This window comes from Leopardus geoffroyi, chromosome A2 (genome assembly GCF_018350155.1).
Source record: "Leopardus geoffroyi isolate Oge1 chromosome A2, O.geoffroyi_Oge1_pat1.0, whole genome shotgun sequence".
Taxonomy (NCBI): domain Eukaryota; kingdom Metazoa; phylum Chordata; class Mammalia; order Carnivora; family Felidae; genus Leopardus; species Leopardus geoffroyi.
The window spans coordinates 3808911-3836458 of NC_059331.1; the positions used below are offsets into that span (position 1 = coordinate 3808911).

The following is a 27548-nucleotide window of genomic DNA, read 5'->3' on the forward strand; positions in this document are numbered from 1 at the left end:
CCCGCTAAGCCAGGTTTTCATCCTCAGCGTCGGCCTTTTTTTATGTGGAATTTGTGCCTGGTCGTCTGGGCGGCTCCTTCCGTTTCCCCATCTGATCTGAGGGCCGGGGGGAGGAGGGGCTCTGGAAGCGCCTGGGACCGCAGGGCCAGGGCCCCCAAGGGCAAGGGAAGCTCACAGGGGGGCCAGACGTGGCCTTACTGTCCGAAAGACTGTAGCGTCACCTTTCCAGAAAGTGCCTCCAAGGCCTCCCCCACCAGCTCCTCTGGTGCTTTCTTGTGAGACTATCTGGGCCTGGGCTCTTTGGCGACAGAAGGAGGCCAGCAGCTCTGGTCACCGGCGGGGTGCCTGGGCCTGCTTGGGGTCTCCGTGTCCCCAGGCAGAGCAGTCTTGGCCCGTGAGTCAGGCCCAGCCCCCCCACCCCCCCCCCCGGGCCGTAGGAGACCCACAAGTGCATCTTGGGGGTCTGTGCTGACCTCCTCCTCACTCTCATTGAGGCTCGAGGCCCAGGCCCAGGCCTCCAGGCTCCTGTCTGCGTTCTCTTCCCACCATGCCTTGCCAGCCCAGCTGCTGTGAGGTTTGGGGCCTGGGGAATGAGCACCCGCTTCTCCGGGAGGGCTCCTGTGGAGCATCGGAGGGCTCAGCCCTGGGTCCCCAGGAAGCGAGGCAGTGGGCCGTGGGGGGGGGGGGGAATTGGGGCGTGGCTGGCTGCTAGCGAGAGCAGACGTGACAGGTGACAGGCGAGGTGGGAGGGACGGCTGTTGGCAGCCTCTGTCTTGGTAGTGACACGGGGTCACCGGAGCGGGGGAGTGACGCCGCTCTTCCTCGGTCCCCCCCGCGTGCCTCTCTCAGCGCGGCTGAGCTCGGGGAGTCCGTGCCAGACCCGCCAAGGCCGCGGAAGTGGGGGCCAGTCACCCCCGGGGCTCCCCGCAGCGAAGCGCCCGCAGGGTGGGGACGGGTTCCTCTGGGCCTCCAGCCATGCCCAGGTTTCTCTCCGTCCCCTCCCACCCTCCTGTTTTCCTCTAGAAGCCTTCCCTTTCTCCGGGGAGGAGGACATGAGTGGCCCCGAGGCCTTGAGGTCTTTGCTCTCCCTGCAGTGGAAGAACAAGGCTGCCGGTTTCCAGGCCGAGAGGAAGTTCAACGCGGCGGCCGCCCTGACCGAGCCCTACTGCGCCATCTGTACTCTCTTCTACCCTTACACCCAGGTGAGGGAGCTCCGGGGAGGGTGGTGGAGAGCAAGGGGCCGCTTGCTGTGGGAGCAGTTCGGAGCCGCCCGGCGGGCGGCCCAGGGGGGTGCGGGACAGCCGCCGAGTGACCTGCAGAAGCTGTTGGCATTTGGGTTAGGGTTAGGAAGGGCTGCGGGGAGAAGGGGAGAGCCCGGCCTCTGAGCTTTACCGGAAAGTGACTGATCGATGGCGCAAAAACGGGGCAGCCGGTGGAGGGGGCGGGGCCTGGCAGGGGGGCGTGCAGGTGGTCATCGGCAGGTGGCCGGCCTCAGCTGTCCCTCAGGGGCCAGGGGTGGCACGGAGCTGGGCCCTGACCGGTCGGGCCTCTGAGCCGAGAGGCCGAGAGGCAGGCCACCCCGTGTCACCCAGCAGGGCTGTGAGGAGCCCCAGGCAGTCTCCACTGAGCCAGACGCTCCTGTCCTACACTCACTCCTGTCCGGGTCCCGCTCCGTCCTGTATTTCCCAGCCATCGGCCACCAGGCCCTGCCCTGTTTGCTGCTTCACCGCTGTTTCTCCCCGTGGCCCCTCCCCCACACCCTGACCTGCCTTCCAGCTCTTTCCTCCCTCGACAGCCCTGGCGGGAGCCCTGCCTGAGGCCCTGGCACACGTTCTGGAGGCCACTCTAGCCACGGGCTCCCTGGCTGGAAGCTCCACCAGCCTCTGCACGGGGCGCGCACGGCTTTCCTCTGCTGTGACATCTGTCCCCTGCCGTGCGCACAGCTGACCCCCGAGGTCTCCCCCACCCGCCCACCTACCCGGCCCCCTGCCTTGCCGGACAGATTTCTGTTCGTCCCTGAGTCTGCTGAGCTGCTTCCTCTTTCCTAAGCCCTCCTGCTCCTGCTGTCCCCGGGCACCCCGCACCCCAGGCTCACCCGCCCTCGCTCCCACGCTCTGTGTTCATCGGCCCCTGGACTGGGAGTCCCTGGAGGGTGGCACCCGGTCCGAGTTGACTTTGGGTTCCTGGCTCCTGGCCTAGCACCCAGCGCTTCCCTTGAGTCAGCCGGGCCACCCGAGCTCTGGGCCCCGGGCCCAGGGCAGTGCACTGGTCTTAAGGGCCCTGCGGCCCAGCACCGCCCGGGGCGCTGTTTCTACAGATTCAGTGTTTGCAGAACTTGACATAGACAACTTCTCCAGGCGCGTCCCTCTTAGCGCCGCTGGTTGTCGGGGCGCTGGGAACTCTGCAGTCCAGTAGCTAACGTTCATGGTGCCCACGGTTCCGGTCAGAGCCCTTGTAGATGGGGGCCGGGGCTAGCTTGTCTCACGAGGGTGAGGAAAGCCTGTGCCAGGCACGGTGCCTCCAGCGGGGCTCCTCCCTCCCAGGTCAGGAGCAGTGCAGAGTCCTGCTACTCCTGAGACCGGCTGGGGGCTGCTGGGCCGGGGTGCCACAGACAGGGTGTTTTCGTAACAGTCTGTTCGTGGGATGGGATCTGGGCTACAGGCTTTACGGGACATATGTCAGAAGTAGGGGGAACACCTCACAGAGGTTCACAGTCACAGGGCCGTGTGGACAGACAGAGCAGGCGTGAAGGGCTGGAGGCCGCTGGTCTTGCGGGTGGGCTAGGCTCCCAAGCATAAGTGAGCGGAAATCTGAAGGTTCCTGGCAGCAGGAATGGCGCTCGCAAAGGCCCTGGGGCAGGATGGTGTTGGAGGCAGAGTCCGGAGGCTGGCGTGGTTGGAGTAGAGGAGGCGAGGGGCAGCTGGGGTGGGGAGTGAGGGTGGCAGGACAGGGACTCACTGTGTTTGAGGAGGATCTCTTGAGGGCTCTTGCCTCAGGGTTGAGGGCTGGGAGGGGTGGGGGACAGGGCAGCTTCCGGGGGACAGTGAGAAGCAGCCCGCGGGGTGTCTGGAGGATGAGGCCACGAGAGGCGCGGGCACGGGGCAGAGTCAGGGAGGGCCACGGCGCCTGGCCCGGTGTGCTGCCCCATGTGGGCTCCCCGCTGAAGGCGGCGACCTATTCCTGCAGTCCCTACAGACCGAGAAGGAGGCTCCCCAGGCCTCTCTCGGGGAGGGTCCCTCGGTGGCTCCCCCTTCCAAAAGTGGCCAGAAGACACGGCCGTTGATCCCCGAGATGTGCTTCACGTCCGGCGGTGAGAACACGGAGCCCCTTCCCGCCAACTCCTACATCGGCGACGACGGGACCAGCCTGCTGATCGCCTGCGCCAAGTGCTGCCTGCAGGTTCATGCCAGTGAGTCCTGGCCCCGGACGGCGGCCCGTGGGAGGACAGCTGTGGCACCTGTGGCTTGGGTCCCCCCACCCCCACCCAGTTAGGTCTGCGGAGCCAGTGGGCCCCCTCCCTCTGGGCTGCCGTCTTGGGCCTTCCACAGGACCTGGCGTCACGGGGCGGCCTCCCCCCTGGCCAGTTCGGACGGTTCCACTGAGGCCTGAGATCTAGAGATGGTCCAGGGGATCTGATCTGTCCCTGCCGTCGGTGACCGGCCCCCCTCCCGAACCCTGAGGGCCTGGCTCAGCCCGAGACAAGAAAATGGGTGTGTGCCCCTTTCTCCGGTGTTAGGGGCAGCAAACGCGAGCCCGAGCTCCCGGCAAGGGAAGAAAGCTTTTCCGGAGCTGTTTCATTTCAGGGCCTGCCCTGCGGAGTCCCGCCCAGAGCTCGTTTTGTCTCCTGCTAGGAGCATAGGCCCAGGCTGAGCCCGCCCTCTGGAGGGGCCTGAGTCTAGCTTCCGGGACAAGCCTGGGAGGCAAAAGGCCCAGCATAACCCCCCCCCCCCCCCCCCCCCGAGACCAGGCACTGGAGGGAGGTGGGGCCCCCTCTTCCTCCAGGAGGGACACTTTGCTGTCCCTCAGAGCCTCTGTGGGGACACAGCAGAAGACTACAGTTCTGTGGCCTGGTGGCTGAGGTCCCCTGGTACTGCTGGATGGCGACCCCGGGGGTAGGGCAGAAGAGCCCTCGCTCTGGGGCGTGACCTCTTGACTCCACCCACCCCCCCGCCCCCGCCCCCGATGTCTGCCCGTTTCTAAACCAGGGCCAAGGTCCTAAGCGAACCATCTGGGTAACCCAGAGCCTCCCAACTTCTGCTTTCCTGAGTAGTGATTTTGCCTGAACACAGGGCCCGGCCTGCCCCGCTCTGCCGTCTGGACTCTGGCATCCACAAGGCCCACTTTGTGTTGCGTACAACTGCTTGGTCACTTTTCAGGCTTCCCAGCCTCCCCTGGCCTGCAGAGCCTGGGCCTTTTAGATGCGACTGGAGACTGGAGACAGCGAGGGCCGCTCTCGGCTGAGCAGCCCCAGCAGGGGGCCCCGCTCTCCTTCCCCCTACTTGTTTCAAACAAGCCATTTCTAGACCGTCCCGCTGTGCGCAGTGGCCTGGATTCAGGAGGGAGGGTGGGGAGAGCAATTGCCCTAAATGCCGCTGCCGAATTCCAGAAGGCCCCATCAGCTGCAGCGTGCATCCTGGCGACAGATGCCGCCCGGCTCAGCGGTCCCCCCACCCTCGCTTGTTTGCAGGTTGCTACGGCATCCGCCCCGAGCTGGTCAACGAGGGCTGGACGTGTTCCCGGTGCACGGCCCACGCCTGGACTGCGGTAACTCACCCCCGCGGAGGCCTGTGGGACCCGGCCCCGGCCCGATCCCCAGGGTGACCTTGGGTGGCCTAGCCAGTTGGAAACGTCAGGACTGCGGGCAGGGGTGGGACCGGCCCCAGGGCGGGAAGGTGGTGGCCCTGCCCCCTCACCACCTCACCACCGGGCTGTCTGGTTCCTGCAGGAGTGCTGCCTTTGTAACCTCCGGGGCGGAGCCCTGCAGATGACCACCGACCGCAGGTGGGTGGCGAGGGGCTCCCCCTGGGGGTGGGGGGCCAGGAGGACCGAGCGCGCCCAGACTGCCCCTGAAGATCCTGTAAGCCCCAACCGGCCGGCGGCCACGCGGGGCACAGGGGTGGGCGGTGGTCGTGCCAGCAGGGGCGGATCGCCTGTGCGCCCTGACCCCAGCCTCCCCGCAACCAGGTGGATCCACGTGATCTGTGCCATCGCGGTCCCCGAAGTGCGCTTCCTGAACGTGATGGAGCGCCACCCTGTGGACATCAGCGCCATCCCCGAGCAGCGGTGGAAGCTGGTACGTCCCCTGGGGTCCTGGCCCTGTGGGCGCAGACGCCCCATTGCAGCTTGGCCAAACCTGTTTGCTCTTAAAGGCGCAGCAGGCCCCTGGCTTGCGGTCTGTGTGCAGAGACGCGGTCTCTGCACAATCTAGCAGCCCTGTGCTTGCCGTCCTGCACAAGGGGGCGCCGCACAGCCTGCCCCGGTCTCCTCCGATTCCTTCCCTCGGGCTCTGCGCTCCTGACAGACTGTCCAGTGCACGGTCTGGCGGTGCAGACGGCTCCCTTGTCCTGCAGGACTGAGCTTCACGCACCGAACGTACACGGCCCCCCCTCCCCTACCCCGGCCACCACCGCTCTGCTGTCTGCCTGTCAGAGTTTGCGAGTGGGGTCACGCAGGACGTGTCCTGTGGCTGCGGATGGCAGGATTTGCCTCTCTCTGTGGCTACGTCACATCCCCGCAGTCCATCCTCCATTAATGGGCACCTGGGCTGTTTCTGGGTCACGGCCTTGGCCCTGAACACGGGGGTGCAGATACCCCTCTGAAATCGTGTGTTCATTGCCTTTGGGTAAATACCCCTGTAGTGGAATTTACGGGATCGTATGGTGGCTCTATTTTTTTTTTTTTTTTTTAATGTTTTAAGTAATCTCTACACCCAGCGTGGGGCTCAAACACAACAACCCCACACAGGGAGTCAGATGCTCTACTGACTGAGCTGGCCAGGCACCCCTGGCGGTTCAATTTTTAATGAAAAAAAATTTTTCTTAGTTATATTTTTTTAATGTTTACTTATTTTTGAGAGAGTGTGTGGGAGGGGCAGAGAAGGACGGAGACAGACTCTGAAGCGGGTTCCACGCTCCGAGCTGTCGGCACAGAGCCCGAGGCGGGGCTCGAACTCACGAACCGAACCGTGTGATCCTGACCTGAGCCGAAGTCCGACGCTTAAGAGACTGAGCCACCCAGCATCCCCTACTTTTAATTTTTTGAGGAGCCTCCATACTGTTTTCCACGGCAGCTGCCCCAGTTTGCGTTCCCACCAGCAGCGCACGAGGGCTCCCTTTTCTCCGCCTGCGTGCCGACACTTACCCGTTCGGTAGGAGCCGTTGTAACAGGCGTGAGCTGGGATCTCGTGGTTTTGATTTGCGTTTCCCTGACGACGAGTGATGTGGAGCGCCTTTGCACGTACCTGTTGGCCATCCGGACGTCCGCTGGGGAAAAATACCTATTCGGGTCCTTTGCTCATTTTTGAATCGGATTGCTTTTTTGCTACCGAGTTGCAGGAATCCCGTAACTAGGCCCCTCTTGACGCGCATCGCGCTTTCCCTGCAAGGAGCGCGCCATCGCCATCCCCCGCTGTCCTCCCGTGGACTGTGGCTTCGAGGGGCTCACAGCTCCTCTGCGCACCGATGAGGACGGTCGCCCCTGGGGGAGCCTGTGGGGCAGCGGACGGAGCGGGACGAAGAGCAGGCCACCGGCCAGCCCTGTGACTAGACAGGTCGCTGACCTCTCTGTACCTCAGCTTTCCCCTCCGTCGGCTGGGCCGCCCGTGGCCTCCTGTGTGGTGAGCGTTCACGGGGCCCGACTGTGCGTAAGCTCCCGCCGTCAGGCTCGTCGTGGCCGTGGGTTCGCGGGCGGCTTCGCCGGGGACCCGTGTTGCCCATCCCCGGGCTGCAGGGGGGCAGAAGGCAGAGGAAGCGGGCTCTGGGCCTGTCGGGGGGTCCTGTGGGGCCACCCGGCCGGGTTGACGGGGCAGCAGGAGGGAGCCCGTGTGGGAGGGCGGGGGCCTTGGTCACGGAGCCAGCACTGCCCCCACCCGAGTCCCGACAGGTGATTAGGAAAGGGCCAGGTGGCCGCAGGGGGCTCCTCCGGGACGGCGGGCGAAAAAGGCTTCATTATTCAGGGGACGTGATGGTGCTGTGCTTGGCGCCCGTGATAGATCCTCCCTCCCGGCCGCTTTATGGATCATCTGACATTTCCAGCTTGCAGCCTCTTCATTACCAGTTCTTGTAACGATGAATTAAAAATCCTTCTACATGAGGCTCACTTGTACTGCCTAATGGAGCCTCGTGAGGAAGCCGGCGGTTAACTCCTGCTTGCCCCGCCCGCCTTCCCAGGGCCACGTGCTGGCCGCGGGCTCGGGATGGTCACTCCTGGTCATCTGTCCATCTGGCTGTCCCTACGACTACCTGGCCTCTGGCCCCGGGCCCTGGGGCTGCCCTGGCTCGTGGGGGCGGGCCCCATGCCTACGGGGGCCTGAGCCCAGACCACCTCCCGGGCTAGCCAGGTTTGCGCCCATGCTCACCCCCATCACCAGGCTGGGATGGGACCTGGAGGGACTTCGCGGTCCGGTGGAGACTCCAAGCGAGTCAACTTGTGATCAGCTATGGGGGTGGTACAGGCGTGGCTGGTGGGGGGCAGGCGGTTTGAGCCGGCTCTGCCCTCTCGTCACCCCTGCTTTGAGGGGAGGCGCTGACGTCTGGCGGTGCTGGAGGGAGGGTGGGCCTTTGCCAGAGCAGGTTGACGGGTGGGCGTGAGGGGCAGGTTGAGCACAGAGGACTTGGTACCGGGTGATGGGGGCGTCTGCAGGCAAGAGCAGCCTCCACGGCCAGCGTCACGCCCGTCGGTGACCCCGGCTGCCCCAGACCACCGCTCTGCACAATGTCTGCCCTCCCTGCACCCCCTCCGTACAGCCTCCACCCAGGGAGACCCAGACGCCCAGCACCGCAGGCTCCGACAAATCGTGCGGTGGGGGCCTGGCCTGCGTTCTCTGCGACGCGGGAGCTCAGGATGAGGGCCCCGCCACCCACGGGCTGAAATGGGTTGTGCTGTGCCAGCCCCGCTGTTGGGTCCTCCTGGGCCTCCGCCGGCGGGTGGGGGCCTGGCTCCCTGCGCCTTCCACCCCCGCAGAGGAGGCCCAGGCCTGGAGGGTTAACGCGCCCCCCGCCTGTGGTTGTTTGTGCGCCCGGCCCCCGCGGGCTGGCGGGATTAGGTATTGACAGTTTAATAATGAGATCTCGTTGCCATCGATCGGCGGTGGGCGTGCTCCTGCTGCGCGGCTTATCTGGCCTTTGAACATGGTTTACAGAGCGATAAAGGCCCACTTAGTAAGTGTAGGAAATGCTCACAGTGGCCGCCCTCAGGGCGGGGAGGGGGCAGGGCCGGCCTGCAGGGCGGACCCTCCTGGGGAAGAGCCTCCGGGTGGAGGAGGGGCGGCTCCACAGTGCCTCATGTTCAAAATTAAGGTAAATTTCCCCATTTTAAAGTACAGTTGAGTGGCTTTTAGTACGTTCACGGATTGGGGCAATCATCACCATGATCTGGTTCCAGAACATTCCACCTCCCCAGAAAGAAACCCGTCCCCATCAGCTGTCAACCCACCCAGCCCCCGGCTCCCACGAGCCCCCTTCCCATCCGTGGATGAGCCTGTTGTGGACGTTCCACTCGCGTGGCCTCCTATCCCACGTGGCCTCTCGTGTCTGCTTCCCTCCCTGCGCGTCATGTGTTCAGGGTCCGTCCGCGGGGCGGCGGGGGTGGGCGCCTCGCTCCTGCTCCGGCCGAGGGACGTGCCCACGCGTGGCTCTTCAGTGCCTGTCCCAGGCAGCTATGCAGGACGGTGGGTGGAGGAGAATCCACAAGGGCTTCTGGAGGAAGCCACTGGCCGGGTCTGGGGGGCTCTCCGCCACGGTCAAGACCCCTGGCCATGCAGAGTTCTGCGGGCTTTTCCCACAGTGCTTCCCCCAACAAACGCCAGCCCCCGGGGGCTGCTGAGTTCCTGCCCTGGGGCTGGGGGGTCGCTCCGGGGAGACAGCCCCGGGGGTCCCGGAAAGGGCCCCCTAGCCCCATGTCCTCGGCCTGTGTCCCCCCAGAAATGCGTGTACTGCCGGAAGCGGATGAAGAAGGTGTCAGGAGCCTGCATCCAGTGCTCCTGTGAGCACTGTTCCACCTCCTTCCACGTGACCTGCGCCCACGCCGCCGGGGTCCTCATGGAGCCTGACGACTGGCCCTACGTTGTCTCCATCACCTGCTTCAAGCACAAGTCAGGGGGCCACACCGTGAGTGCCCCGCCCACCCCCTCCCCCCCCCCCCCCCCCGCCGGCCACCTGCGCGCTGACGCGGCCCTGTCCCCACCGCCCCCAGGTCCAGTTCCTGAGGGCCGTGTCCTTGGGCCAGATGGTCATCACCAAGAACCGCAACGGGCTCTATTACCGCTGCCGGGTCATCGGCACCAGCACGCAGACCTTCTACGAAGTCAACTTTGACGATGGGTCCTACAGCGACAACCTGTACCCGGAGAGCATTACCGTGAGCAGGGCTGTCCTCGGGAAGCCCCGGAAGGGGGGAGGGCGTGGGGGGGGCGGGGCTGTCCTCGGGAAGCCGGCTCGGCCCCTGCGGTGCTCCCCTGGCCCCACCACCGCAGGAGGGCTCCCCGGGCTGTGCAGACGCTGAGCGGGAAGCAGTCAGTTCTAGAGTCGCCTGTGCTCACGCGCTCGCTGGGAGAGTTCAGGCCCGGAACGCCACTCCCCTCCTGTGCACACGCTCGAGGGCCAGGGCAGATGACAGTGGGAGGCGTGGAAGGCGCCGAAGCCCCACTTGCCGCCCCCTTCCTCCCTTGCAGAGTAGGGACTGTGTCCGGCTGGGACCCCCACCCGAGGGGGAGTTTGTTGAGCTTCGGTGGGCGGATGGCAACATGTACAAGGCCAGGTTCATTTCCTCCGTGACGAGCCACGTCTATCAGGTGAGCCGGCCCCTGCTTCGCCGGGGCAGGGACGGAGCCACGGATGGGCCGTGGCCAGCTCCCGCTGGGGACATAAACGCTCAGGGCTTCTTAGGCCTTTAAGCGGGGAGGGGTCTCCACTTGTCCGATATTTTCCCCCCAAGTTGTCTTTCTGACTCCGCGTGTGTGGTACGCCATACAGACATAAAATTTACTGTTTTAAGCATTTTTTAGCATACAGTTCCACGCCCCGCATTTTTTTTTTCATCGCGGTGGTTGTGAGTTTCTTTCTGTGATTGTGGAAGGGAAGTTATTCAGCAGCTTGAAATCTTCGAAGAAAATCACCCACGTGCCAGCCACCAAAGTCGACGGCCGCTCGGCCTTGGCTGTTTCGCTTTCTCTCGCGTCCGCCAGCACCCGGGTCTCTCCGTGGCACACCCCCCACCCCTCCCTCTCTGGGTGCTGCTACTTGAGTGGGGGCGGGGAGGCCGCCGCTGAGAACCGGCTCCCTTTGCAGGTGGAGTTCGAGGACGGGTCCCAGCTGATGGTGAAGCGCGGGGACATCTTCACCCTGGACGAGGAGCTCCCCAAGAGGGTCCGGTCGCGGCTGGTAAGTGGCAGAACAGGGTGGGGATGCGGCCCCCGGAAGCCATTAGTGGTCCTTGTGGAAGCAGCCTGTCCAAATGGCCTTGACCTCCCCCTCGTCCTTAGTCGTCCTTAGTCGCAGTGCTGGAACAGCCCAGCCAGGAGGAGGCGAATGGGGGGGGTGGGGGGGCATTGTGCTCCGTGCGCAGGCCGCAGGCCGCCTGAACACAAAACCTGAGCTCAGAGCTTCTCCAAAGCTCATCCCTTTTCAAAGGGAACAATGAGTCCCAGAGGCAAGGGATGGTGACGGGGCTTTTTCTCCCGGGCCCTTTGCATTTGTGTTTCTCCTGTCTTTAATGCAAAGGCAAGGTTTTGAGGAGCAGGGGCCTGTGGCCATCGGTGAATGAGCTCAAAGTAAGAGCTGGCGTGGGTCGCAAGGCCGACCTGACCCCAGGATCCCTCCGGGAAGCACAGGGGGCCCAGACGGAGCCCAGCCACCCAGCCACCCTCTGGGAGGACAGCCCAGGCTCTGGGCGCCCGCTCCCCGGGGCCCGTGACTAGGGGGGCCTGGGTGGCTCGCACACGGGATCGGGGGCTCACGCAGAGGCAGGAACGCTGGGCAGCCGTCCCTGGCGAGCGGTGTCACTCCCAGAAGGTCACCGGTTGAGGGACCGTGCCTGGAGGCCGCGGGCATGTGCTTCAGCCAGGTGCCCGCGTGGAGCCCCCCGGGGGGCTGCTGTGACGAGGCATCTTGGGATTTTCAACCACAGACGGCGTCTGTCATGGTCCTGAGGGCAACGTGTGGGCTCAGATTTGGTGGCTGGGGACAGCAGCCTCCGGGTCACAGACGCCTCCCTTCTGGTGGCAGGAGGGAGAGGGAGAGCTCCCGTGGGCCTCTTTGTTTGAGGGCCCCGATCCCATTCACACAGCCTCCTCCAGATACCGTCACCGTAGGGGTCAGGCTCCCACAGACGGATTTGGGGGCGCCCCGCTGCCACGCTAACCCCCGTGCCGTCTGGTCTCCCGCAGTCGCTCAGCACGGGGGCACCTCAGGAGAACACCTTCTCGGGAGAGGAGGTGAAGGCCGCCAAGCGCCCGCGGGTGGGCACCCCACGCGCCCCCGAGGACTCAGGACGGAATCCGGACTACCTAGCGTTCATGGAGAGCCTCTTGCGGGCGCAGTGCCGGCCCGGGGCCCCCTTCTAGGACAGCCGGCCGCCCGGCGACCCCTCGGCCCAGCAAGGCAGGCGGCGGCCGGCCCTGGCGTTTGCTTGCTGTGAATTCCTGTCCTCGCCTCCCCGGCCCCCCGAGAGGCTACCTCTGCGCGGCCGCCCCCGCTCTGCGGCGACAGGAGCCAGCAGGACGCCGGCACGCGGCCCCCGGACTCAGGGAGCAGGGCCACGCGGGCTCTGGGGGGGGCCGGCCGGGGACTCGCGCCACCCCCACGACTCAGATTCGTAAACCATGTAAGCTCTTCTCGAAAAGGTGCTACTGCTTTGCCTGCCTCCTGAGCAGCCTTGGAGGTTGTGACTTCTGTACATACGTGACCTTTGTGAGGCTCTTTCTAGAAATACCTGTTGTTTAAAAAAACACGAGGAAAAAAAGGAAAACAAAGAAAAGGAAAAAAAATCCCCAAAGTTGTTTTCTAGATTTGTGGCTTTAAACACGAAACAAAACAAAACACAAACGTTCTTTTTTTTCCAGAACCAAGATACGCTGAGGGAGATAAAAGCATCTCGGGATTTTTGTTGGCTTGTTGGCTTGTTGGTCATTGTTTTAAAACCTCGCTTGTCTGCGCACCAGCGGCAGGCAGGGAGGTGCCCCGCATGCGGGGAGGCCCGGTGGCACCTGGGAGGTGACAGGGTGACAGGCGTCGGCCCGTCCCTCCTCTCTCCGGGACTTGGCGAAGGTCTGGGCGGCCGGCCCTGCCTGCTCCCTCTGGGGGCGACCACCGGCTGCAGGGGTCGCAGAGCCCTTTTCCGGTCCACGCGCGCCTTCGCGAAATAAACACGCTCTCTCCTGGTTTGTTCCCTCTCCTGCTTCTTCCCCTCGTGACTGCGCTGCCGCGCTGCCGGCCCGGGGCTTCCGCTGTTTGCAAAAGGCTCCGTGTCCCCAGGGCGTCCCCCTCCCGGCCGTGTGCGTGGCCGGGCGTCTGTTCACCGACAAGCGTGGGTGACATCCGTGGCTGTCTGGGGAGGGAGGATGTGAAACCAGCCACCTCTCCTCCCCGCCCCCCCCCCCCCCACCCCGTGGCCCAAGTCCGGGGGTTCCCCGTGGCCCCAGGCCCTGGCCGCTGCCCCACCGGCGCAGGGGTGCCTGCCTTGGACCCCGAGGGGCCAATGGCATCCGCGTCTTGCTTGGGAGACGTGGGTCTGTGCGTCTGGGGGACGCTGATGTCAGCACGGAGGAACCGTGATTTCCGAGGCGTGCTTGTGAGGGGCTTTGGGCCCCGCCCACCTGCCCCGGGGAGCCTCGCCCACCGCGGCGGCCCCTGCCGTCCTGCCCAGGGATTGCCGGCAGAATCTGCTCGTGTAAAAAAAAAAAAAAAAAAAATTAAAAAGAATGTTCTGCTGGTTGCCCGGCCAGAAGGAACTATATAAGGAGAACAGAAAAGATGTAAATGAGCCGAGAACCTTGCGTTTCGTTGGTGGGGGCGGGGGGCAGGTGCCCTGGAGGGGGCGGGGGCGGGAGGTGCCGCGGGGAGCCCGCCGGATGTGGGGGTCCCCCTCTGCATGCGGCAGCCCCGCGGGGCGCCGGCACTGTGTTCATATGTAGTTTGAAAATGCTATTTATATTGTAAAGGGAACAGGAGGAAGGGGGCTGGCCCTCGGGCGGAGGGGTGGGCCAGACCCAGGCAGGGTCTCTCTGGGTCTGGGTCTGGGTCTGGGTCTGGGTCTGGGTCTGGGTCTGGGGCGACGTGCAGACAGGCCGCGGCCCCGCGAAGGGGAAACGCACATTTCCCCACCAACGTATACCCGTGTCTATGTACAAAAACGAAAAACCAAGCCACCCGCCCTGATTTTGCTCCCACCCAAGATTAAGGATGCGCTGTATTTTTGCCTAATTTCCCCTGCCTCTAGGTTCATAATGAATTAAAGGCTCGTGAGCACTGCGAAACAGAGCTCCCTGGCGTGGCGGTGTCTTCATTTCGGGGTGGGGGGCGGGCCCCCAGGAGGGTGGGGGTGCGGCCTGGCCCCTCGCTCCCGCTCCGGGCTTCCTGATGGAGGGTGGTTCTTCCGGGCCGACGTCTGGCCGCAGCTTGCGTCGCCCCACAGCCCTTCCTAGAGTCTGTCGGGCTCCACTCACAGGCAGGCTGGTGGCAGCGGTGGCTGAGGCAGCAGGTCCCCCCCCCCCCCGCCCGAAGGACAACTCTGGGGGCGCCTGGGTGGCTCAGTCAGGGCCGATCTCAGCTCAGGTCATGATCTCACAGTTCATGAGACCGAGCGCGCACTGGGCTCTGTGCCGACAGCGCGAAGCCTGGAGCCTGCTTCGGATTCTGTCTCCCTCTCTCTCTGCCCTTGTCCCACTCACGCTCTCTCTCAAAAATAAATAAACTTTGGGGCGCCTGGGTGGCGCAGTCGGTTAAGCGTCCGACTCCAGCCAGGTCACGATCTCGCGGTCCGTGAGTTCGAGCCCCGCGTCGGGCTCTGGGCTGATGGCTCAGAGCCTGGAGCCTGTTTCCGATTCTGTGTCTCCCTCTCTCTCTGCCCCTCCCCCGTTCATGCTCTGTCTCTCTCTGTCCCAAAAATAAATAAACGTTGAAAAAAAAAAAAAATTTTTAAAAAAATAAATAAACTTAAAGAAAGGTTTAAAAAAAAAATTCTGTCTTTGACCCCTTGTTTGTCTGGGGCCAGTGGCCACCTTCTCCCACTGCCCTCGTGATCACGACCCAGTTCCAGTGACGTCTGAGCCAAGGAGGATGCCACACTGTGGGGTCTCCCAGGCCTGGCATGAGGCTGGGCCCCCAGGCTTTGTGAATGTGCCACGAATCCAGCAGGTCTTGGGGGGGGGGGGTGGTGGCACCAAGGCAGCAGGTTGGACCCCCGCCTTGGTGGAGCCAACAGGACTGGGCGAGGCAGCCGGTAAGTATGGCTCATCCGGGTGAGGTAGAAAGCAGGGGAAAGGGTGTTACGTTCGCACGGGGAGTCTTGAAGGAGATGATAGAGTGCCAGAGGGCATGGTCCGTGCAAAAGCCCTGGGGCAGGACTTGGCCTGGCATATCGGAGGAGCGGTGAGGGGGCCTGTGTGGCTGGGGCAGAGTGAGCGAGGTGGGTGGGGCGGGACGGGAGGACATGGAGGGGGCGGGGCAGATCGTGCACAGCCTTGTGGGCCTCGGGAGGACCTGGGCTTTGACCCCAGGGAGGTGGGACCCTAGAGGGCTGTGGGCAGAGGAGGTGGGACCTGACTCTGGTGCTCATGGGCGCCCTCTGGTGGCCGCTCTGTGGAGGCGGGGCTGCGGGGTGGATGAGGGCAGGAGCCTGCGGACCGGGGCTGAGGGGACTCGCTGAGCATCTGGAAAGGTGGTTTGGCCACAGGCTGGGGTGAGGCAGGCCAGGGGCAGGGAGAGCAGCTTGGACTTACGGGAAGCTGGACACGCGGGCCTGGGAGCGGGGAGGGGGGCCCTTGGGAGAGACCGGCGTGCGGGTGACATATTTACGGGACACTCGAGACGGGGACCTGGGACTGGACCCCCACCCCCCAGGAGCTGGTGCAGGACTGGGGACGAACCGCCAGCGACGTGGGGGACCCCAAACGGGGTGCTCGGTTTTTCCTCCCCGGCAAAGGGCGTCCTCGCGAGGTGGTGGCGTCCTGGACAGCGAGTTCCTTTGATAAAATCACTGGCCACCGCCCCTTCACCCCACTTCTCGGATCCTCCTTTTCGGGGAACCCCTGCCCCCAGCCAGGACCCCGTTTCCCCCACCTGTTCCAGGGGCCTCTGAGCCTCCCCAGGGCCTGGCAGCCACTGTCTGTCCTCAGCCCCGAGGAGGGGGCCGCGGACCCAGGCGGTCTGGCTGCAGAGGGCCCGCCGTTTGCACCCCTCAGGTGAGCGGCCGTGCCCAGCCGGTGGGGGTGCCTGGTGCCCGGGCCCCGGGTGCTGGGCCGGGCCCTGGAGAGAAGCCCGAGGAGAAGGGAAAGACAGTTGCTGGTTCTCTGGAGTTTAGGGCTCAGGAACGCAGGGAGGGGGGGCGGGGCACAAATACAGAGGGTCGGCTGGTGGCCACAGCGACCTCTCAGAGCAGATGTCTGGGAGGTGACGTTTCAGGGATCTGAGCCCTCTTGGGGCGCCTGGGTGGCTCGGTTGGTTGAGCATCCGACTTCCGCTCAGGTCATGATCTCACGTCTGTGGGTTCAAGCCCTGCATAGGGCTCTGTGCCGACGGCCTGCTTCCAATTCTGCGTCTCCCTCTCTCTGTGCCCTCCCCCGCTCCGGGTCTGTCTCTCAAAAAATAAAAATGTTAAAAAAAAAAAAAAAGGATCTGAGCCCTCAAGGGACAGCCTATCAGAAAGACTGGGGACAGGTGCCCGGCGTGTGAGTATATAGTCCTGGGACCGGCCTCAGCCGCCCATGGCCCTCGAGCCAAATCTGGCCTTCCGCTTGTTTTTGTCTTTTGTAAATAAAGTTTTATTGGCACACGGCCACGCCCATTCGGTTAGTTACCTCCGGTGGCTTTTGCTCTCCAGGGGCCGAGCCCACCCTGCCTGCAAAGACAGACGCGCTCGGTATCCGGCCCCTTACGGAGAGCAACGCGCTCACCCCAGACCTCGGGTGAGCCGGAGGCCGCAGTCCCCACACCCCCGCTGTGCCTGCATGTCCCCTGGTTCTCCCGTGGGGCCAGCCCTCGGGCCCCAGGCCCGTCTTGTCTCTCAAAGGCTCCCTGTTAGGCCGCCTGCACCGTTCGCACCCCACCCCCTCCGGAAGTGGAAAGAGAGACTTTGACCGAAGGCCCATCTGCTCAGTGCGTCAGTCAGGCGTCTGGCCCTTGACTTCCGCTCCGGCCATGATCTCGCGGTTTGTGGGTTCAAGCCCCGCGTCAGGCTTCTGTGCTGACGACGTGGAACCTGCTCGGGAAGTCTCCCTCTCCCTCTCATCCTGCCCTTGCCCCCGCGCGCGCGCATGCGCGCTCTCTCTCTAAATAATCTTTAAAAAATAAAAAATAATAATAAACAAAGAAACACAGCACCCAAGATGTGCATGGGATGTAGTGTATTTGAAAGTAATTTCTGTGGCACCGGCCCGTCTCAGTGGCCCCTACTGGCCCCTGGACACTTCGGCTCTGTTGTCCCCAGATTGCATCGGCCTGTGACCGTCCGCCTGGGCTTCAGGGCCCACCTGCATAACCCACGATGCTGTCCTCGTCTCCAGACCCTTAACCACATCTGCGAGGACACTTTTTCCAAATGAGGTCAGAGGCACCGGAAAGTGGGGCGTGGGCATGCATCTGGGGGGCCCCGGTCAAGCCGTTCCAGCGTCCTTCCCCCCCCCCAGACCGAGTGACCCCTGCCTGGTCTCATGACTGTCCCCTACTTGACTGTGGGCCCCATGCGTGTAAGGACAGGGTCTTGGTCCCCTTTGCAGCCACCATGCTGGCCCCAGGGCCTGGCGGCCGGATCTTTGAGTCCCGGTGTGGGTGGATGGGCTCCAGACAGCCTCGGGGGCTGGTTCCCTACAGGGGCCGTCGGGAAAGGGTCTCAAGAGACGAGGGAAGGGAGAGACTAGCCGGGTGAGGGGCGACCTCTCGGGGCACGCCCTTCGGAAGAGCTGTGACTCTCCTGTCACCGTCCGATGTCACACAGGTGGTAGCTGATGAAAAGGATCACGCAGGATGCGGTGGGAATCCCCAAATGGAAAACCACAGGAAGCCAGCTGGGCTACAAATGGGGCTTTGAAACGAGTGTTTTGACTGGATACCGCGAGGCCCAAACCAAAATTAGCTCGTGACACTAGGACACTCTAGTTAGAAAAAGCCGTGTCCCCACGGCCTAGCCATCCTGGAGCTATTTTGTGTAAATACGGAGGGTTGAACACATGCGTAAATTTAAAAAAAAAAAAAAAAATTTTATTTCTTTATTTTTGAGAGAGAGAGCGAGAGCGTGAGCACAAGCAGGGGAGGGGCAGAGAGGAGGAGAGAGGGAATCCCAAGCAGGCTCCGCGCCATCAGCACAGACCCCAACGCAAGGCTCGAACTCGCGAACCGTGAGATCATGACCTGAGCCCAAATCAAGAGTTGGATGCCCAACTGACGGAGCCACCCAGGCGCCCCAGGCTTTGGGCTTCTACCCCAGGGAGGTGGGAGCCCTTGGAGGGCTATGGGCGGGACCTGACTCAGGTGCTCACGGGCACCCTCTGGTGGCCGCTGCGGGGAGGACGGACTGTGGGGGCGGGGGCGGGAGCCTGGGACCAGGGAGGCGGGGACTGCGCTCTTCCCGGCTGGGGGATGACGGCGAGGACCAGGCGGAAGCAGAGAAGAGTTGTTGGGGGTTAGCACCTTGGAGGTCCCCGCTGACCCTGAAAAGGGGCCGCGCGGGTGGAGCAGGGGAGCGAATGCCTGGCTCCGGCGGAGGGGGGGGTGGTCCACAGTCTCAGACACAGAATTCCCCTGTTCTTAGGTGAAAAGCAATACTCCCTTACAGGGGTGGACTATGATTTCAATAAAGCAGTCCCCTGTGGTTGGACACTACGATTGTTTCCAGTTTTTCCCAGTTAGGGACCATGCTACAGCCAGGCCACGTTTGCCGTGTCTCCTCTCTTGAATGCATTCCTTTAAAAAGAGCAGGGGGGGGGGGGGGCGCCTGGGTGGCTCAGTCGGTTGGGCGTCTGACTTCGGGTCAGGTCATGATCTCAGGGTTCGGGAGTTCGAGCCCCGCATTGGGCTCTGTGCTGACGGCTCAGAACCCGGAGCCTGCTTCGGATTCTGTGTCTCCCTCTCTCTCTGCCCCTTCCCTGCTTGTCTCTGTCTCCCTCTCTCTCAAAAATAATAAACATTATAAAAAAAAAAAAAAAAAAAAAAGCGGGGTGGGGATCACTGGCTGGAAGCATCTGTGAAATTACTTTTAATTCCTTCAGCCAGGTGACCCCCTCATACCCATGCGCCCCGCCGTGTGATGTGGGAGAATGCCACCTCCCAGCCCTCCCGACGGAAGCTGTGCCCCGGCTGTGGTCTTTGTCCACGGGATAGGTGGAAAGTGGCATCTGACCATGCCTCCACGTCCCTTCCCCTCCTGATGGGTCAGGCCGAGCATCCTTTCACACGATTAAAAAGCTTTTTGTCAGACCTGTCTTGAAATGTATTATTTCAAAAAGTCCCCAGTGACCGTTCCCATCACCGAGAGGGTTGATTTCATGTGCAATCTCTCTCCACGCTGTATCTGTCCAGCTCAGCGTCACTCGCCGAGCCCTGGGTCGGGGGCCACACCCAGGGCGACTCTCCTCTCATTTGATTCCGTGAAATTACAAAACCCAAGCCCATAATTAGTGTGCGGTGACCGTGGTGGCAAGTGACTGGTGCTGGGCACCGGCTCCAACCAGGACCCGGAAAATGCAGGGGTGAACCTTCCCACGAGGGGAGGCAGCCATGCACCCTGCACCCCGACTTGGGTCCCGCTGGCTTGCAGACAATCCCCCATTTGGGTCTGCTGAGCATTTGGACACCATCTCACTTTATTTTTAATTTTTTTAATGTTTATTTGTTTTTGAGAGTGAGCCCGAGCCAGGGAGGGGCGGAGAGAGAGAGAGAGAGAGAGAGAGGAGAGAGAGAGCTCCACGGAGCCCGATGTGGGGCTCGAACTCAGGAACCGTCAGATTGTGACCTCAGCCAAAGGACACTAGACACTGAAAACACACGCCTTGGGGCGCCAGAGTGGCTCATTCGGTTAAATGTCCGACTCCGGCTCAGGTCATGATCTCAGGGTTTGTGGGTTCGAGCCCCTCGTCGGGCTCTGTGCTGACAGCTGGGAGCCTGGAGCCTGCTTCGGATTCTGTGTCTCCCCCTCTCTCTGCCCCTCCCCCGCTCACGCTCTGTTTCTGTCTCTCAAAAATAAATAAATGTTAACAAAATTTTAAATAAAAATAAAATAAAATATACGCCCTGATGGATCACCCGTCTGTGCCCCCAACCAGAAAAGAAAACCCTCGGGTGTCACTGAGGGTCAGATGGCTGGTGAGGGAGCCGATTTTCCAACAGCTCAGTCTCCCAAAGAGCCCCCGACTTGTTCCCGGGGCTGGGGCTGTCGGCCCCAAAGGGATGGCCCCGGGACACCCGGGGGGCCCAACCGGCCCCACGCCCCACGCCCCGCCTCTGAATGTCGGCAGCCGTGGACGTGGCTGGCGCACCCGCCGCCACAAGGAAACGTTCTCTCCCAAGTCGTCTTCCAGACACGCGGGGGAGCGCAAATCCTCCAGCGGGCAAAGCGCGGGGTCTTTGTCGCTCAGCCGAAGACGGGGCCACGGCCATCGCGCTCATCATTTCCTTCCTCACTGTGTCCCCACGAGGAGGAAAGTCGCCCGCACAGGCCGTTGACCGCGCGGAACTTGTCGCTGACGAGTGTCCCCCTCCCCCTCCCTGTCTTTGAAATGTAGCCAGTGGCGCCTCCTGGCTGTCACCGGAGGGCGCTGCCCACGCTCGCGGCGTATTTCCAGGTCGCGGTATTTACCTTAGGATTGTTAGCACATCTTTTTACACCTCGATGAACCACTTTCGAGCCACTGATTCGTTGTTGTTTTTTTTAAGCTTTTACGTAACACACAGATACGTACATGTAAGTGAATAATGACCTGGTGAATTTCGACAGTTGGGACAGCTGTGTGATCAGCCCCCAGATCAAGAAGCGGAACACGCCCACTGCCCCCAGGAAGCTCCCCCACGAGGCCCTCCGGGTCACTGCGCCCCAAGAGGGTGCCCGCGTCCCATCCCTATTCATCGCCCCAGATGTGCTTTGCCTGTTTCGGATTTTATATAGATCTGGAATCTCACAGGATATCATTCTTTGTGTCTGGCCTCTTCTACTCAAAACTGTATCTGTGAGATTCATTTGTATTGTGTCTATCGGGATGCAGTGTTTCCTTTTTAATTTTGCATGAAAATCTGCGGGTTTTGCATGTTCTAGCGTATGAATAAACCATGATGCATCTATCCAATTCTACAGTTGCTGGGCATCTGGGTTGTTTCTATTTAGGGCGTCATGAATAGTGCTGAGAACCTTCTCCAACAGGTGCAAGCATTTCTGCTGGGTGCAGACCCAGGAAGGGGACAGCTGGGGCTCACCCTTTGCGCATTTTTACGAGTGGGGGTAATAGCATTACGCAGAACTACCCGTGAGAAAGGCTACTCCAGGGACCGTGAGGGACAAAGAGCCAAAAAAGCAATGAAAGGTACTTGCCCGCATGTACTGGCCAATGATGCCTTTGAGGCACAGGCGTAGTCTTTAAGGGAAAATCTCACGAGATTCTTGGGAAATGTGAGATAGACCCCCCGTTTCAATTTTGCAAAGTCGTCTTGTCGCGTCTCCCTCGGAAGCAACCCACCAACCCGGAGCCCGCACTCGGAATAACGTGGCTTCTGCGTCCTAACTCCTCAGCCCGGCTCGGCCACTCAGGTGCATCAGGCCCGACTTGAATGTTCCTTCTCCAAGGACGGTTCTCCTGACCCTGGGCCAGAAGGAAGCCCTTCCTCTCCGTGTTCCCATTCCAACTTTGGATAGATGGTCGTCGTGTCTTCACCGCCCCCCCACCCCGCCCCCCCGGTGAGACATCGCAGAGGGCAGCTCGGGGCCTGGCCTGTGGCCAGTATTACAGGCTGACTAGGTTAGCAGTCGACAATCACTCTTGGAAGACTTACCATTCAGCAAGGTCCTTTGTGTGGCTTTTCTTCCGTGATCTTTGCGACAACCTTACGAGCACATTCTCATTTTATACAGACGAGGATGTGGAAGCACAGAGAGGTGAAGTAACTCGCCCAAGGTCACACAGCAGCAAGGGGCAGGGCTGGGATTTGCATCCCGGATACCTGGGCCCGGAGCCCACATTTTCGGCCCCTTCGGCTGTGGTGCAAGTTGTAACCTGATGACAATTGCAGGAGGTGGGGACTGGGGGTCTACCTCATTCCGTTAGGGCTGCAGTGACCGACTACCACAGACCGGGAGGCTTACAAACAGTGCCCGTGTGTCTCTCACAGTTCTGGAGGCTCTAAGTCCAAGATCGAGTTTCTGCGTCTGGCAAGAGCTGCTTCCTGGTCCATAGTCCCCTGTCTCTCGCTGTGTCCTCACCAAGCAGCAGGACTGCGGGAGCCCCCCGGGGTCTCTTTTATACAAGCATCGACCCCCTTCACGGGGGCCGCACGCTTATGACCTAGTCGCCCCTGAAGGTCCCTCCTTCCCACCCCATCACCCCTGCGGTAGGATTGAAGGTATGAACTTGGGGAGGGAGGACATGCAAGGCAGTCCACGGCGGAGGTCTATGGTTCGTGCGCCCAGGAAGTCATTTGCTCGTAGCTGTTTTCGTGAACCTCCTTTTTCACTTAACCTGACAGCGTGGACGTTTTCCATATCATTAAATATTCATGCCCCACATGTTAGTATCCATCTAATATTATAAATGTTTTTATTTAGCCGTAATTGATATTCCATTAATGTACACGAAGTTATAAAGCTCCATAGGGTTGGCAAATAACATACCCCTGCCCCCTGAAATAAATAACTACCACCTGAATTCGGGGCCCCTGGGGGGGGGCTCAGTCAAAGTCCTACTTTTGGTTTCGGCTCAGGTCGTGATCTCGTGGTCTGTGGGTTCGAGCCCCGTGTCGGGCTCTGTGCTGACGGCTGGGAGCCTGCTTGGGATTCTCTCTCCCTCCCTCTCTCTCTGCCCCTCCCCCACTCACCCTGTCCCTCCCCAAATAAATAAATAAACTGAAAAAAAAAATATTTCCCTCCTTCCAGAATATTCCCCCGGCAGCCCTCCATGCTCAGAGGCAACCACTGATCTCTTCTCTGTCCCTGTAGACTGGGGTGGCCTCTTCTAGAACTTTCTGTAAACGGAACCGGGCAGAACACAGGCATTTGTGTCTGCTCTCCCTCCCTCAGCTCCATGCATTTGAGATTCACCGAGGCTGTGGCGAGTTGCCCATGCGCATTCCTTTTGCATCGCTACGTAGCATCCCGCCCCGTGGCTGGGCCACGGTCCACGTGGAACGCTCACCGGTTGGCGACATCGGGCAATCACGCGTGAAGTGTCTGCGAACTCCCTCACACCTGCGCGTATTTGTGGACGTTTTATGAGACTTTGCCCTTGGGGTTCGCTCTCACGGAAACTTCTCCCACCTGGGGACACGCAAGGCGGTTTCCAGCGTGGGGTGCTGGAATGCTAAAGAATGTTGTGGTGACCGTCCTCGCACCCGATCGTAGAGCAGAGAAGGAACGATGCATGGGGTCGGGGGTGCGGCAGGGGCTCCTGCCTTACCTGGCCGGAGGCAGGTAAGCAACGGCTCACGGAGAGGTTGGTGTTTTCTGGAAGATCGCTAGGGAGCACTAGGGGGATGCTGAGCCAGGAAAGGTAGGATTGGCCCAGGGTGTGTTGCAGGGACAGGTCAGGAGACCCCTGTGTTATCTCCTGAAGGGCCATCGCGAGGGAACAGAAGAACGGACCGCGGGCCGCTCTCGAACTCTTGCCTCGGCCGGAGTCAGTGCCGTGACCATCTGATAATGGAATCTGTTCGGAACAGCTGCCTGGTGACAAGTATAATAAAGCGTATTAATGAGGCCATTATTACTCCCTAATTAAAAGCTAATAACTAAGAGTTAATTGCCTTTAAAAGATGAAGCAAGGCTGGGCTGGGATTTATCTCTGTTTGCCTTTGCGTGCCTGGATAGGCTGATATTTGGGAACTAATTAATTGAATCAAATCTTAAGAAAACTAATAATGTCCTCATGCCGTTTGGGCCGTGAATTAAAAGGTGTCTGAGCGCCTTCATCTGGAGTCCTGTGCCCTCGGATCCTGCACTGGGGAGCCTGGGAGCTGGGCGAGGGCGAGGTGGGCGTCTGGGGGCACCTGCTCGTCCTTGGCCGGTGGGGGCCCGGGTGTCCCCGAGTCAGGCTGCCCAGAGCTGCCCAGACACCAGACGGCCCAGCCAGGCCCCCGACCGGCTTCCACTGCTATTAATAATTATTGTTACCTTTGGTGTTGACCTCGCTGAGGACTCCCAAGAAATTGCAAAACACTCGTACAGAGAAGCCCCAGTAATTTTACAGACGTCGTGCCTCACGGAAACCAGGAAATCCGCACAAACACATTCACTCGGGCATGAGCCTCTCGGGACTTCACCAGGGAGCCTTTCTCAAGACTTTTAAAATCCACATATATACAATTTTCTTTTAATTTCTTCCCCCGGTGCTCATAAGGTTCAAACTTTGGGTCATTTAACCATACAATAGGTATTTAATGGTGTCCCCTCTGCCCTTCCTGTGCTGGTGGAAACCGGGGCTTCAGGCTTGGCTTTTAGGGAGCCCCCAGCCCGGGAGGAGATACAGCCGGAACCTCACCCCCCTCGCCCTATGGGGCCGGAGCCGGGGGTGCCAAGGGGACTGGAGTGGGGCCCCCAGAACGCTGCTTGGAGGAAGCCGCTGCCGGAGCCGGGCTTTGGAGGACGAGAACAAGTTGTCTGGGGAGAAATGGCGACAGGTACGAAGGCACCGTGTTGCAAGGCGGGGTGGGGAGCCCAGAGCTGGAAGGCAGCAGGGGTTCAGCGGGACCTTGCACTGGGGGTTAAGAGGCTGCCCTCAGTGGAGAGCCACAAGGGGCCGTCTAAATCGCAGAGCTGGCAGAGCCCCTCGGCTGCTCAATCACCTTCCGTGGCTCCCCATTGCCCCCAGGATAAAGTTCAAACCATTATGGGCACTGCTTACAAAGGCGGTGGGCATCTGGTCCCTGCAGACCTTTGCCCCTTGATTTTCTGCCTTTGGTGCATCTACAGTTACCGTAACTATTGATAGGTAAGGACGCACCGCTGTCCCTTTGTCCACTGCTTCCTGGCTGTTTTGTAGATCTGATCTCCTTTGCTGCTTGGCGCGTTTTGATGTCTTGGGTATCGGTGTGTCTTAGACTGCTTCGTCCTGTTCTTTTGCAAAATTACTATCGGTTTTTCCTTTGTGGTTACCATGAAGCATCCATAAAGTACCCTAAAATTATAACACCCTATTTTTTGAGAGAGAGACAGAGAGAGAGAGAGAGAGAGAGAGAGAGAGAGAGAGAGAGAGAGAACATGAGCAGGGGAAGGGCAGAGAGAGGGGGAGACGCAGAATCCGAAGCAGGCTCCAGGCTCCGAGCTGTCGGCACAGAGCCCGACGCGGGGCTCGAACTCACGGACGGCGAGATCGTGACCTGAGCCGCCGCTTAATCGACCGAGCCCGCCAGGTGCCCCTTTCTCGCGATACTTTGAACGGGGCCGCCCGGTGCCCTCCCGGCCTGAGGGCTTGCTGCTGAGACATCCACCTGTGGTCTGATGGGGGCTCTCTTGGGGCGGGGAGCCCCGGCCTGAGCTGCGGGGTCGGAGGGGGCGCTGCCGGCCGGAGGGGACCGCCGGCTTGCTTCCGGCGGCGGGACGGGCACCGCCGCGGTCGGGCTCCCCCTTCGGTGGGACTGGGGGCTTTGCAGCGGCTCCCGTGGGGGGAGGGGCGGTCTGCGCGAAAAGCCTCCCAGGTGCTCCCGGTCAGGCTCCCTGGCCCAGTGGCAGGTGGGCTCAAGTGTGCGCGCCGGGGCTCGGGCCAGGCTCCGGGGCCGTGGGGTCCTCCCCCACGGAAGGCCCGGCTCAGATTGCTGCCTGGCGGCCGCCTCGAAGGGGAGCAAGCTGCTGGTGGGGACTCCTGCTGGTCTGGCAGGCGGGAGCAGGTAGGAACTCGGTGGCACCACGCGGGCCCCGGCTGGCGCGACACACCCCTCCCCCCCGACCCCGTCCCTCCTCGGGCACAAGCTTGTTGCCAGGGGTCAAGCCCCAGATACTCCCCTGCACACCCCACGGTGCGAGACCAGAGTGGGAGTTCCCAAGGAGCGCCCCCCAACGCTGGGGGAGCCCGGTGCCTGCCCTGGACTTCCTGGCACCCCCTCGCCCCCCCCCCCCCCCCCCAGCCCACCCGAGCAGAGGCGGCTTCAGGAGAGACCCCTGGAGCGGGGCTGCGCCGGCGTGGGGGAGGGGCAGCGCCGACTCCCTCCGTCCCTCTGCTTCGGCCTCACCCCTGCGTTCTAGAATTTTCTCGCTGCTGTCTGGTCCCCCAAATCGTTAGTTGCTGTTCTCCTGAGGGAGCCAAGTCAGCCATAGCCTATGTGGCCGTCTCGGTGACTTCGCTTCCTGATTCTCCGCTTTTCGTTTTTTTTGGTTTTTTAAGTTTATTTATTTACTTTGAGAGAAACAGCGTGAGCGGGGGAGGGGCAGAGAGGGAGAGAGAATCCCAAGCAGACGCTGAGCTGTCAACACAGAGCCTGACACGGGGTTCAAGCCCACGAACCGGGAGATCACGACCTGAGCCCACACCGCCACTTAACCCACAGAGCGGCCAGGTACCCCTGATTCCCCGCTTTTATCCTCCAGGCCCACCGGCCTGGGGGTGCCCACCCCCACCTCCTCCAGGCCTGGGTGTTTCTTCTCTCTCTGCCCACGGACACCAGGGCCCTGGGCTCTTAGTTTGGATGTCGCCTGCTCTAGGAAGACTTCCTACTCCCTGATTGCGCTGGTGAGCTTCCTACCAGGGACATCCGTGTCCGGTGCCCGGCTCCCCATCGGTCGGTGTTTGAGGGCGCCCGGGTCGGCTGAGCATCTTCGAGCATTCCCAAGGGGAGGGAGATGTCCTTGTGGACGGGGGGCGACATCCAGAAAGGGCTCGGGAGGACCGGCCCACGCCAAGTCCCGCAGGCAGGACTGGCCAGCATGAGGCTCAGTGGACTTCAGCCTCTCTCTCTCTCTCTCTCTCTCTCTCTCTTTTTTTTTTTTTTTTTTAATTTTGAGCCGATTCTAGAATTCTGGGAAGTTGCAAAGACGGTACAGAGAGCAACTCTGGGCATCCCTCGGCTTCTTCCAACGGCTTAGCGCCCACCCAAGGGTCAGCAGGGAATCCACGGGGAAATTGACGTGGCTACAATGCGCCCAAATTTGACGTGGCTACAATGTGTCTGATTCCGTGCAATTCATCACAGGCGCAGAGTCTGGATGCCGAGAATCAGAACTGCTGCAGTTTCTTTTATAGTCACTGCAGCCCCTGACCTCTTGTCCGCCTCTGTCGTTTGCTCCTTTCAAGACGGGTGTATGACCGGGAGTCGTTCGCTGGGCCGCGCTTCGCGATTGGCTTCTCCCGCTCAAAGTCACGCCCTTGCAGATTCATCTGAGGCTTGTGCCTCTCGGTGGTTCGCTTGTTTTCCTTGCTGAGTAGTATTCCAGGGCCCACAGTGTAACTATCCGCCACCGGGCGGCTTTTGCCTGTTGTGAATCAAGCTGCGACGGACAGGCAGGTCCAGGTGTTTGCATGGACGCAAGCTTTCATTTCCCTGGGATAAACGCCCAGGAGAACAAATTGGCGGGTTGTAGGGTCAGCGTTCAGTGTTTTAAGAACCTGCCAAGCTGGTTCCCAGAGGGGCTGTAGCATTTTACGTTCCCACCAGCAAAGCGTGACGCGGGGTTTCTCTGTATTCAGAGCATCTTTGAACTCCCTTCAGGATGGTCCTGGAAACCCCACATCCCTGACTCTTGGGGGAGGGTTTTCCTGGGCCTCCTTGGAAGAGGAGAAAACGAGGGCTGGTGATTCGGTGTCAAGAGATTGCCTTAAGCTTCTTCCTCCCTGGAGTGTGCAATGTACTGGATATTTGCATGCCCCCCCCCCCCGCCCCCATTCCTGTATCCAAGGCCTGTGCCCAGTAGAATGGTATTTGGTGGTGAGGCCTTTGGGAGATTGTTGGGTTTGGATGAGGTCACGGGGTGGAGCCCCCAGGATGGGATTAGTG

The 27548-nt window shown here is 61.4% G+C and overlaps 1 protein-coding gene across 14 annotated transcripts in view; it reads left to right on the forward strand.

Moving 5' to 3' along the window:
- Positions 1-13694, forward strand: part of KDM4B (lysine demethylase 4B) — a 134126-nt gene extending 120432 nt beyond the window's left edge. For 13 of the 14 annotated variants that reach the window (XM_045491627.1, XM_045491629.1, XM_045491630.1 and 10 more), the window contains 10 exons: positions 1024-1202; positions 3187-3409; positions 4688-4764; positions 4946-5001; positions 5185-5293; positions 9141-9326; positions 9412-9576; positions 9890-10009; positions 10506-10598; positions 11603-13694. In XM_045491627.1, coding sequence (XP_045347583.1) covers positions 1024-1202; positions 3187-3409; positions 4688-4764; positions 4946-5001; positions 5185-5293; positions 9141-9326; positions 9412-9576; positions 9890-10009; positions 10506-10598; positions 11603-11779 — 1385 coding nt within the window. In that variant the 3' untranslated portion in view covers positions 11780-13694. Of the gene's footprint in view, positions 1-1023; positions 1203-3186; positions 3410-4687; positions 4765-4945; positions 5002-5184; positions 5294-9140; positions 9327-9411; positions 9577-9889; positions 10010-10505; positions 10599-11602 lie in introns of those variants that run through there. The other variant, XR_006715605.1, reaches the window with a different exon arrangement.
- Positions 13695-27548: the final 13854 nt, after the last annotated feature.